Below are 13,235 nucleotides of genomic sequence, written 5' to 3'. Positions count from 1 at the left end.
TCTCTCACTGCCTTCCGTAAATATACTGTCATTAGTTATTGGTACTCACTGCTTTTAAACTGGAGGTCCTCAGCTGAAATCCATCATGAGTTTGCTCAGCCCACAGTGAGGACTGGACTTGTAATACGTCTTGTAATTAATTAAATCAGAAAATAATGAGTGCCTACTATATGGCTGCAGTGGTTAACAGCTACAGCTGGTAACCAAAAATGTCGGCAGTTTGAATCAACCCACCACTCTTGGAAACCTTCTGGGGCAATTCCACTTTGTCCTGTAGGGTTGCTATGAGTCAGAGTCAACTCAATGGCAATGGGTTTGGTAGGTTTGGACTATACGGCAGGCACTGTTCTAGGTGCTGGGGATATACAAGGTCTCTGCCTTTATGGGCCTTTACGTTCAAATGGGGAGGAACAGTTAAACAAAGGAGCAAATAAATATGCAGTATATCAGATATATTAGATGGCTATGAGTGCTATGGAGAAGAATGAAGCAAGGTTGGGGAGAAAAGCATGCTGGTGTTGGGGGGTGGTTTACTGTTTTATATAAAATGGTCTAATAGGATAACATTTGAACAGAGATCTAAAGGAATGGAGGGGCAAGTTTTAGAGATAACTAAGGAAAGGACATTCCAGGCAGAAGAAGCAGCAAGTGCTAAGGTCCTTAGGTGGAAGCATACTTGAAGTGTTTGAGGAACAGCGAGGATGCAAGTATAGCTGGAATGGAATAAGCAAGCAGGAGAATCATAGGAGATGAGGCCAGAGAGACAGTGGGGAGCCAGATCATGGAGGGCGTTAAGCCATGAAGGGATATGATCAGACTTGTATTTCAAAAGGCTAACACTAGCAGCAGTATTAAGAACAGACTATAAGATGAAAGGGTAGAAACAGAAGCAGTTAGAAGGTGTTATGAATTGAACTGTGTCCCCTCAAAATATGTGTTGAAGACCTGATCCCCGTACCTGTGGATATAATCCCTTTTGGGAATAGTGTTTTCTTTCTTCGTTAATGAGGCCATATCATTTAGGGTGTATCCTAAATCCAATCATTTTTGAGATATAAAAAGAGCAGATTAAGCACAGAAGCAAGCAAGAAAGGACAAATGAGGGTAGACAGATGCCACATGAAGATTATCAACAAACATAGGAACAGAAGCTAAAAGAGGCAAAGGTCTTCCACCAGAGCAGTCAGAGAGAGCCTTCCTCTAAAGCTGGTGCCCTGAATTGAGAATTCCAGCTTACTAAACTGTGAGAAAATAAATTTCTGTTCTTTAAAACCACACACTTGTGGTATTTCTGTTAAAGCAGCAATAGATAACTAAGACAGGAGGCCTCTGCAATAATTTATGAAAGATGATGGTAGCTTGGCCAGAGTAATAAGCAGGGAGGTGATATGAAGTGGTTGGATTCCAGATATATTTTGACAGTAATTGCAATAGGATTTTTTCAAGGATTAGATCTGGGGTGAGAAAGAAAGAAAAGAGTCAAGAGACTCCATGGTCTGCCATATACGGAGATAAAGAAGACTATAGGAGGAGCAGATTTGGGTATGGTTTGAGGGATAAGAAATCCTACTGAGATGCCCATTAATATCTGTGATGGTTAAGGTTGTGTGTCAACTTGGCTGGGCCATGATTCTCAGTGGTTTGGCAGTTATGTAATGATGTAGTTTGGTAGTTATGTAATGATGTAGTTTGGCAGTTATGTAATGATGTAGTTATCCTCCATTCTGTAATATAATGTAATCACCTCCATGACGTGATCTGATATGATCAGTCAAGCAGTTCTACGAGGAGTTTCCTCAGGGGTGTGGCCTGCATCCAATATATATGGACATTCTGGCAAAGCTTGCTGGCTTTTGCTCACTCTGGATCCTGCATCTGGCTTGTCACCATCTGACCTCTGGTTCTTGGGACTGGAGCCAGTGGCCTGCCACACTGCCTGCCAATCTTGGGATTCGTCAGCCTCTGCATCCTGTGAGCCTGCAGCCTTCTGTCTTACCTGCCAATCTTGGGTTTGTCAGCCTCTGCAGCTATGTGAGTCTGGAGAGGCCTCTACACGGACAGGGACTTGCCAGCCTCTACAACCTTGTGACCCATCTCCCTCTCTACATATATATATACACTTCACTGGTTTTACTTCTCTAGTTAACCCAGCCTGAGACAGTATCTATGTGGAGATAGTGAGAAAGCAATTGAATATACAAGTTTGAAGTTGAAAAGAAAGTTCTGGACAGGAGATATAAATTTGAGAGTTGTTAGTATACAGATGATTACTGAAATGCTGCAATCATCAAGAGAGCAAGTATAGAAAAAGAAGAGAAGAGGTCTGTTGACTAAATCCTGGCACTTCAGCATTTTAGGTTGGGAAATGGGGAGGAGACAGTAAAGGAGACTGAATTGGAGGGGCCACTGAAGTAAGAGAAGAACCAAGAGACAGTGGTATCCTAGAAGTCAAATGAAAAAGGTGTTTCAAGAAGAGAATGATCTCTTGTGTCAAATGCTGCTGACAGGTCCAGTAAGATTATGACCAAGAATTAACCATTGGATTTAGCAAGAGTTAGCATTAGTGACCATTACAAAACCTGTTTCTGGAGTAGTGGGGATAAAGTCGATACAAGGGAGTGAAGTAGATACAAGGGAGAATAGGAGCAGAGGAACTGGAGATGGTAAATATATACTATTCTTTTGAATTATTTTTCTATAAAAAGAAGCAGAGAAATAGGGTGGTAGACAGAGAGGCATGTGAAGTCACAAGAGTTTTTGTTTTGTTCTGTTTTTTCAGCATGGGAGATATAATAACATCCTGTATAATCATAGGAATAATCCATGGAGAGGGAAAACTTGGTGATGAAGAAGAGAGAGGATGTAATTCCTGGAGTGATGTCCTGGATAAAAAAGAAAGAATAAGGTCTCAAGAATAAGTGGAAAGCTGGGACTTAGAAGCACGAATAGCCACAGAGGAGGAGGCAGAATATAATGGACACAGACAGAGGCAGATGTGGTGATAGAGTTTTAGAAATTCTCTTCCGATTTCTTCCACATTTTCAGTGAACAAGAAGCAAGGCCATCAGCTGAGAGTGAGGAATGGGGAGGAAATACAGAAAGTTTTAGGGAAAAGATGTTGTTAAAGAGTAATTTAGAAGAGTAAAAAAGGGCATGGATTAGGGACAAATGGTGGCTATCTAGGTAGCACTAAGGACTCACTTGAACTCAGTGGTCACAAATTAAAAAAATATATGTATAAGACCAGTTATCATGGTTATGTTTCTCCCTGTGTTCAGCTGTGCAGGTGTGAGTTAAGACTGGGGTTTTGCAACATGAGTGTGACAAAGGGAAGGAGGGAGCTGAGTATCTGTACGCAAAGGATTGATTATAACGATGTACCAAGGAATCTAACCTAGGTAAATGAGGAAAATGAGACTATCAAGACAGTGAAAAAGTGGTAGAATCAAAGGACCAAAATTCCTAGAATTACTAGAATTGGGACACCAAAAAAAAATCTAGGAAGATTGGTAAATGGAGAGGCTTGAAATTGAGATTATGAAGAGGGTGTAGTTATTGGTAATGACAAAGTCTAAGGTAGGACGTTGGGACTGGTTGGCTAAGTTATGGCAGAAGATAAGATCTTTGGAAGAGATCAAGAAACTGAGGGGCCAGGATACTGGAAGGATCATCTATGTGGATATTGAAATCATCAAGAATTATGATATAAGTACTGACATAGAGTAGTGCTAGTAAGCCAATAGCTAAAATCTTCAAGGAATGAGGGGGAGTGACGTAGAGGTTTACAGTTGGATGGCATGAATTTTAAAAGGGATATTTTAGGGGGGAGAAGAGGACAGTGATGCAGAAATGGCAATGAAGAATAAGCAGGGGGCCTACTGCTCCCCTAGTACAAGGGGTGTGAGAGAAAAATCGGCTACAACTTGAAAAGACTGTAGAGAAAGCAGTGTCCTCAAAGGAGAACCAGTTGTTATTGTTGTTAGGTGCTGTCGAGTCAGTTCTAACACATAGCAACCCTATGTACAACAGAAGGAAACACTGCTTGGTCCCGTGCCATCCTCAAAATCGTCGCTATATTTGAGCCCACTGTTGCAGCCATCTTGTGTCAATCCATCTTGCTGAGGGTCCTCCTCTTTTTCGCTGACGCTCTACTTTACCAAACATGATGTCCTTCTCCAGGGACTAGTCTCTCCTGATAACATGTCCAAAATAACGTGAGACTAGATATATCCATCCTTGCTTCTAAGGAGCATTCTGGCTGTATTTCTTCCAAGACAGATTTGTTCATTCTTCTGGCAGTTCATGATATAGTCAATATTCTTCGTCAACACCGTAATTCAAATGCATCAATTCTTCTTCAGTCTTCCATATTCATTGTCTAGCTTTTGCATGCATATAAGGTGACTGAAAATACCATGGCTTGCGTCAGGCGGACATTAGTACTCAAAGTGACAGCTTTGCTTTTTAACACCTCAAAGAGATCTGTATTGCCCACTGCAATACATTGTTTAATTTCTTGACTGCTGCTTCCATTGATTGTGGAGCCAAGTAAAAGGAAATCCTTGACAACATCAATCTTCATTTATCATGATGTTGGTTATTGGTCCAGTTGTGAGGATTTCTGTTTTCTTTATGTTGAAGTGTAATTCACATTGAAGGCTGTAGTCTTTGATCTTCATTAGCAAGTGCTCCAAGTCCTCTTCACTTTCAGCAAGCAAGATTGTGTCTTTGCTCTTCATTAGTAAGTGCTCCAAGTCCTCTTCACTTTCAGCAAGCAAGGTTGTGTCATCTGCATAACGCAGGTTGTTAATGAGTCTTCGTCTAATCCTGATGCCGAACTCTTCTTCATACAGTCCAGTTTCTCTGAGTATTTGCTCAGCATACAGATTGAATAAGTACTGTGAAAGGATACAACCCTGACACACACCTTTCCTGATTTTAAACCACACAGTATCCTCCCTTGTTCTATTCTAATGACTGTCTCCTGGTCTATGTACAGGTTTTGCATGAGCACAGCTAAGTGTCTGGGAATTTCCATTCTTCGCAATGTTATCCATAATTTGTTATGATCCACACAGCTGAATGCCTTTGCATAGTCAATGAAACACAGGTAAACGTCTTTCTGGTATTCTCTGCTTTCAGCCACGATCCATCTGACATCAGCAGTGATATCCTTCTTTTCATGTCCTCTTCTGAGTCCAGCTTGAATTTCTGGCAGTTCCCTGTTGGCGTGTGGCTGCAACCTTTTTAAAATTATCTTCAGAAAAATTTTACTTGCATGTGATATTAATGATATTGTTCGATAATTTCTGCATTCAGTTGGATCACCTTTCTTTGGAATGGGCACAAATATGGATCTCTTCCAGTTGGTTGGCCAGGTAGCTGTCTTCCAAATTTCTTGGCATAGACAAGCGGGTGCTTCCAGTGTTGCATCCGTTTCTTGAAACATCTCGATTGGTATTCTGTCAATTCCTGAAGCCCTGTTTTTCACCAATGCCTTCAGTGCAGCTTGAACTTCTTCCTTTAGTATCATCAGTTCTTGATCATATGCTACCTCCTGAAATGGCTGAACATCAACCAATTATTTTTGGTACAGTGACTCCGTGTATTCCTTCTATCTTCTTTTGATGCTTCCTGTGTCATTCAATATTTTGAATAGAATCCTTCACTATTGCAACTTGAGGCTTGAATTTTTTCTTCAGTTCTTTCAGGTTGGAAATGCTGAGTCTATTCTTCTCTTTTGGTTTTCTATCTCCAGGTCTTTGCACATTTCATCATAATACTTTACTTTGTCTTCTTGAGCCGCCGTTTGAAATCTTCTGTTCAGCTCTTTTACTTCACCATTTCATCCATTTGCTTTAGCTACTCTACATTTCAGAGTCTCTTCTGACATCAATTTTGGTCTTTTCTTTCTTTCCTGTCTTTTTAATGACTTTTTGCTTTCTTCACGTATGATGTCCTTGATATCATCTCATAACTTACCTGGTCTTCGGTCATTAGTGTCCAATGTGTCAAATCTATTCTTGAGATGGTCTCTAAATTGAGGTGGGATATATTCAAGGATGTACTTTGGCTTTCATGGCCTTGTTCTGATTTTCTTCAGCTTCAACTTGAACTTGCACAGGAGCAATTGATGGTCTCTTCTGCATTCAGCCTCTGGCCTTGTTCTGACTGATGATATTGAGTTTCTTCATTGTCTCTTCCCATAGATGTAGTCAATTTGATTCCTGTGTATTCCATCTAGTGAGGTCCGTGTGTACAGTCACTGTTTACGTTGTTATAAAAAGGTATTTCCAATGAATAGGTCATTGGTCTTGCAAAATTCTATCATGTGAGCTCCAGTGTCAATTCTATCACCAAGGCCATCTTTTCCAACTACTGATCCTTCTTCTTTATTTCCAACTTTAGCATTCCAATCACCAGTAATTATTAATGCATCTTGATCACATGTTTGATCAATTTCAGACTGCAGAAGTTGGTAAAAACCTTCAATTTCTTCATCTTTAACATTAGTGATTGGTGTATAAATTTGAATAATAGTCATAAATAGTGTCCTCAAAGGAGAACCGATGACAACAAAGAACTGATGCATTATGAGAGGAAGGAACTGACAGATCTAGGCGCATCTGTTTGTATGCATTTGACCTTCTCTATGCCATCCAAAGCCAGTACTAAAAGGATGGCTTCTGGTGTTGTGGAGGCTAGATTAGTTCCAGGAAAGAGTAGCTTAAAGAAGTTGCAAAATAGTACCTTTTTTTCATCTATTACCTTAGTTGCCTTAAATATACTGAAACAAATTATAGTATGGTAGACAGACACCCAGCAAGAGATTTAAGTGATTTCCTCCTTGAAATAAAAATATCAATAGATTTATCATCTAAAATAATAGGAACCAACTATAAAATCAACATTTGATAAAATCCCCTACCAATGAAGGGTTCCCAGTGGGCTAAAGAATAACCAGTTACCAAATGGTGCTAGCATAACTGGATATCCATCCACAAAAAACTGAAATAAGACCCATACCTCACACCATGAACAAAAGCTAACTCAAAATGGATCAAAGACCTAAATATAAAATCTAAAATGATAAGGATCATGGAAGAAAAAATAGGGACAACGCTAGGAGCCCTAATACATGGCATAAACAGAATAAAAACCATAAGTAACAATGCATAAACACCAGAAGAGAAGCTTGATAACTGGGAGTCACTAAAAATCAAACACTTATGCTCATCAAAAGATTTCACCAAAAGAGTAAAAAGACAACCTACAGACTAGGAAAAATTTTTTGGCTGTGACAAATCCAATCAGTGTCTAATCTCTAAAATCTGCAAGATACTGTAAAACCTCAACAACAAAAAGACAAATAACCCAATTAAAAAATGGGCAAAGGATATGAACAGGCACTTCACCAAAGAAGACATTCAGGTGGCTAACAGACAATGAAGAAATGCTCATGATCATTAGCCATTAGAGAAATACAAATCAAAACTACAATGAGATACCATCTCACCCCAACAAAGCTAGCATTAATCCAAAAAACACAAAATAATAAATGTTGGAGAGGTTGTGGAGGGACTGGAACACTTATACACTGTTGGTGGGAATGTAAAATGGTACAACCACTTTGGAAATCAACTTGGTGCTTCCTTAAAAAGCTAGAAATAGAAGTACCTTATGATCCAGCAATCCCACTCCCTGGAATATATCCTAGAGAAATAAGAGCCATCACACAAATAGATATATGCACGCCCATGTTCACTGCAGCACTGTTCATGATAGTGAAAAGATGGAAACAACCTAGGTGCCCATCAGTGGAAGAATGGATAAACAAATTATGGTATATTAACACGGTGGAATACTACTCAACAATAAAGAACAACGATGAACCCATGAAACATAATGTGGAGGAATCTGGAAGACATTATGCTGAGTGAATTTAGTCAGTCACGAAAGGATAAATATTGTATAAGACCACTGTTATAAGAACTCAAGAAAAGGTTTAAACACAGAAGAAAACATTCTTTGATGGTTACAAGGGTGGGGAGGGAGGGGGAGAGAGAGGTATTCACTAACTAGGTAGTAGACAAGAATTATCTTAGGTGAAGGGAAGGACAGCACACACTACAGGGGAAGTCAGCACAACTGGACTAAACCAAAGCTAACAAGTTTCCTGAATACAACCAAACACTTTGAGGGACAGAGTAGCAGGGTTGGGGTCCTGCAGACCATGCTTTTAGGGGACAGCTAGATCAAGTGGCATAACAAAGTTTATTAAGAAAATGTTCTGCATCCTATTTTGGTGAGTGGTGTTTGGGGTCTTAAAAGCTAGCGAGCAGCCATCTAAGATGCATCAATTGGTCCCAACCCACCCGGAGCAAAGGAGAATGAAGAACACCAAAGACACAAGGAAAGTATTAGCCCAAGAGACAGAAAGGGCCACATAAACCAGAGACTGCACCAGTCTGAGACCAGAAGAACTAGATGATACCTGGCTATCATTAATGACTGCTCTGATAGGGAACACAACAGAGAATCCCTCATGGAGCAGGAGAAAAGTGGGGTGTGGAGCTCAAATTGTAGTAAAAAGACCAGACTTAATGGTTTGACTGAGACTGGAGGGACCCCAGAAAGCACGGCCCCTGGACTCTCTGTCAACCCAGAACTAGAAGCATTCCCGAGGCCAATTCTTCAGACAAATATTAGACTGGACTATGGGACATAAAAATGATACTCGTGAAGAGTGTGCTTCTTAGCTCAAGTAGATACATGAGACTAAATGGGCAGCTCCTGTCTGGAGGTGAGACGAGAAGGCAGAGAGGGTCAGGAGCTGGTTGAATGGACACGGGAAATCAGAGGTGGAAAGGAGGAGTGTGCTGTCACAGTATAGGGAGAGCAAGCAGGGTCACAAAACAATGCATGTATAAATTTTTGTATGAGAGACTAACTTAAATTGTAAACTTTCACTTAAAGTACAACAATTAAAAATTAAAAAAAAAAAAAAAAGAATCAGTTGCCAACATAAAAAAAACCCTGAGTTATACGAACTAAAACTGACAATGAATGATGATGCCCAGCAATGACTGTTGGCCAGTGGGCTCAAAAGGCAGAGTATGCTATCATTGTACTGGCTCTGTCTTAAAAAGCCAGGACTCCTGGAGCAGGAATCCTGATCGTAACTTGGAGGATATCCCCCTCCCAGCTATCTGCTATATAACAATTTGAGGAAAACAGAAAAATGAGAGGCTATTGGTGGCAAAGTGGTTCAGAACTTAGTTGCTAAGCAAAAGGTTGGCAGTTCGAATCCACCAGGTGCTCCTTGGAAACCCTATGCAGCAGTTTTACTCTGTCCTATAGGGTCATTATGAGTCGGAATCAAGTTGATGGCAACAAGTGAAAAAAACAGGGTCCCTCCCTTGAGGTAGGTTTTCTGAGCTAAAACCAATTCCAGTTGAGGCCAAGATACATTATACATAAAGAACTTGAAGGCTGGAGAAGATTCATGCAGAGGGCTGTACGACTTTACGCTGGGCACTGTAAGGGCACCCTAGATGTAGAAAAGGACAGCTTCCCCAACATCGAAGATAAAAGCTTAGCCTTATTTAAGGTTTACCATTTCAAGATGAACAAGGGGACAATTTTTCTTGTTCAGGATATCTATTCTGACAGCCAAAAAGATGTCTGGCCACCATTGTTCCACCACTGTACCCTCCCATTTTTGGAGTCCCACGCACAAAAAGCCTAAAAGGATATCTGGCTCACCTGGGCTGTGATTGGCACTCTGGGGAAGTGCATTGGTAATGTTGGGCAGCTCATGCCCATAGTTTCCATCTTCCAGGGGACAGACATCAAGGTCGCTCCACTTCTGCAGCTGCAGCAGCCAACAAGATTTTTCCTCCAGTTTGCAGTGTGGATTTAAAATGATGCACACCCATAAGGCCCCTGGAAAATAAACCAACCCACATTCTTGATACTTCTCCTTTGATATATGTGTAAGCCTTAATGTTTCAGTTTACCCTTTTCTTTCATTTTCCAAAGCATCAGCTCTTCTAATTATAAAAAACCAAGTTGGCTAGGGTTTTTAGAACTGGCTTATTTTTCCTTCTCAATCTTCCTTAAAGCAGAGACCATCTTGATACCTAGATCTGTGTGCCTGTGCTTATGAACAAGACAGATTTAGTCTTGAACCTTGAGCTCAGATTAGCAGTCCAACAAATCTTTATTGAGAACCTCCTATGATTGGAGTTGCTGGGTGGTGCAAATGGTTAATGTGCTTGGCTGAGAACTGAAAAGCTGGAGGTTCGAGTCTACCTAGAGAAGCCACAGAAAAAAGGCCTGGCAATCTAGTTCTGAAAAATCAGCCATTGAAAACCCTTTGGAGCACAGTTCTACTCTGACACACACAGGATCAGTCTAAGTTGGAACTGACTTGATGGCAACTTTTTTTTAATATATGATTTTGCTATAAATAATATTTACACTGCCATTATATAGTTATTCTTGGCAGAATGAGGGAGCAGTTAATGATATGTGTACCATGAGGCAAATCCTCATCTTTCACAGTAAGAAGATAAGAGATAATATCTAGAATTAAAAAATCAAGAAAGAGTAGTATAAGCACGTTATTTAGAAATGTGGAGGTATATTAGAAAAACACCTAAAAATTAAAATTTGCTCTGTCTGAGAAGTGGGAATTGGGAGTATGAAGGGAATGGAGCACGGGAATGCTGTTTTTATTATAAGCTTTGTAGAACTATTTGAATTTTTAACCTAAGTACTTTTATTATTTCATTTTAAAAAAAGAACAAGAGATAAACACTCCTGCATTCTTTGGGCAGAGAGGTAGAGGGGAGGGTTTATACCCAAACAGGGGAAACTACATAAGTAAAGGTAAGTATGCCCTCAGGGGTCATTTTAATGCTTTTAGACATTTACTCTATTGGATGTTTTTTTCTTCTGGTAGCAATTTTTTGTAATCTAGGATGTTGACTTTCAGTCCTACCAAAACCAATCCAACTTGTGGTGACTCCATGTATGTTAGAGTAGAACTGTGCTCCATAACAAAAACCAAATCTGCTGCCATCGAGTTGATTCCGACTCATAGCAACCCTATAGGACAGAGTAGAACAGCCCCAAAGGGTTTGCAAGGCTGTGATCCTTACGGAAGCAGACTGTCACATCTTTCTTCTGCAGAGCGGCTGGTGGGTTCAAACCTCTGACCTTTTGGTTAGCAGCCGAGCGCTTAACCACTGCACCACCAGGGCTCCTTAAACAAAAACAACCAAGCCCATTGCTGTCAAGTCAATTTTGACTCATAGCGACCCTACAGGACAGAGTAGAACTGCCCCATGGGGTTTTGAAGGCTGGTGGATTCAAAGTACCAACCTTTTGGTAAGTAGCCAAGAGCTTAACCACTGCACCACCAGGGCTCCTTCCAAAAAACCAAACCAAACCCGGTGCCATAAAGTAGATTCTGACTCATAACGACACTATAGGACAGAATAGAACTGCCCCAAAGGGTTTCCAAGGAGCCGCTAGTAGATTTGAACTGCTGACCTTTTGGTTAGCAGCCGAGCTCTTAACCACTATGCCACCAGGGCACAGGACTGCTAAGTTCCTACCCATTGCAGTGTCCTTTATGAACACTAGGTGGCAGAAAATCCTTAATATGTAGTTGCAGGAGGTAAAAAATTTGGACCAGTGTAGCAGTAAGGAAGATGCACAAACAATCAGATCATCAAAGAGTTATTTTCTCTGCTATAGTTTGAGAATCCTAAAGTCCGTATAAACCTCACAATACAATTTTTCCATACTGTAATTCTTTCCCCATGCTGCTTCTTTTGAAATTACTGTAGGGATAGAGCCCCATCCACCAACAAACAAAAAAGATAAGAATGACCTCATCATTTAGGATGAGAGAGGAAAGTTAAGGGTACAATTTTGAGAAAACACCACCTCTGTGGGCAGAAGAGGAGGAAGAACAAACAAAAGAGAGAAAGAGGTGGAAGAACCAAGAGAATTCGATGTCACATAGCCAATTAGCAATGTCTAATGTAGCAGAAGGTCAACATTAGTAACATTTATTTTACAGTTTAAGAAGTGCTTTTCATCTATAGTGAAGTAAAGGATTTTCATATTTAATCTTCACAAGTGGAATAAAGATCAAAAAGAGGCCATTAACCCAAAGCTCACCCTTCAGCCGAAGATTACATAGGTCTATAAAACAAAGAAGAATTGATGCCTTTGAATTACGGTGTTGACGAAGAATACTGAATATATCATGGACTGCCAGAAAAATGGGAAATCCTGGTGGCGTAGTGGTTAAGTGCTACAGCTGCTAACCAAAAGGTCAGCAGTTCAAATCCACCAGGTGCTCCTTGGAAACTCTATGGGGCAGTTCTGCTCTGTCCTATTGGGTCGCTCTGAGTCAGAAATAACTCGAGGGCAACGGGTTTGGTTTTTATTTAAAGGGCCAGAAGAACGAACAAACATGTCTTGGGAGAAGTACAGTCAGAAGGCTCCTTAGAAGCAAGGATGGCAAGACTTCCCCTCATGTACTTTGGACACCTTATCGGGAAGGACCAGTCCCTGAAGAAAGACATCATGCTTGGTAAAGTGGAAGGTCAGCGAAAAAGAGAGAAACCCTCAACAGGATGGACTGACGCAGTGGCTGCAACAATGGGCTCAGGCATAACAATTGTGAGGATGATGCAGGACCAGGCAGTGTTTCGATGTGCTGTACATAGGGTCGCTATGAGTCGGAACTAACCAGATGGCACCTAACAACAACATAAAACAAATAACACATGTGAAGAAAGTGTTTCTTAGTTCTAGCATGTAAATGAGACCAAATGGGCAACACCTGCCCAAAAGCAAAGACGAGAAGGCAGGAAAATGGGATGAATGGAAACAGGGAACTCAGGATAGAGAAGGGGAGACTGTTGACACATCGCGGGGATTGCAACCAATGTCGCAAAACAATTTATGTATAAATTGTTGAGTAAGAAAATAATTTGCTCTGTAAACTTCCACCTAAAGCACAATAAAAAAAAAAAGAGGCCATTACCCATGGACACATCCAAACTCCCCGAGGGACTGAGTTGCTGGATGGAGGGCTCTGGGGACCATGGTCTCGGGAACATCTAGCTCAATTGGCATGACACTACTTATAAAGATAATGCTCTACATTCTACCTTGGTGAGTAGTGTCTGGGGTCTTAAAAGCCTGTGAGC

At 40.7% G+C, this 13,235-nt stretch overlaps 1 protein-coding gene across 1 annotated transcript in view; it reads right to left on the bottom strand.

The window, feature by feature from the left end:
- Window positions 1–13,235, bottom strand: part of ZSWIM5 (zinc finger SWIM-type containing 5) — a 192,072-nt gene that overhangs the window by 36,421 nt on the left and 142,416 nt on the right. The window contains exon 5 of the mRNA XM_004371805.1: window positions 9,766–9,945. Coding sequence (XP_004371862.1) covers window positions 9,766–9,945 — 180 coding nt within the window. The remainder of the gene's footprint in view (window positions 1–9,765; window positions 9,946–13,235) is intronic.

This window comes from Trichechus manatus, unplaced genomic scaffold, assembly GCF_000243295.1.
Source record: "Trichechus manatus latirostris isolate Lorelei unplaced genomic scaffold, TriManLat1.0 scaffold00015, whole genome shotgun sequence".
Classification (NCBI taxonomy): Eukaryota; Metazoa; Chordata; class Mammalia; order Sirenia; family Trichechidae; genus Trichechus; species Trichechus manatus.
This window is presented reverse-complemented; position numbering and strand designations above follow the sequence as displayed.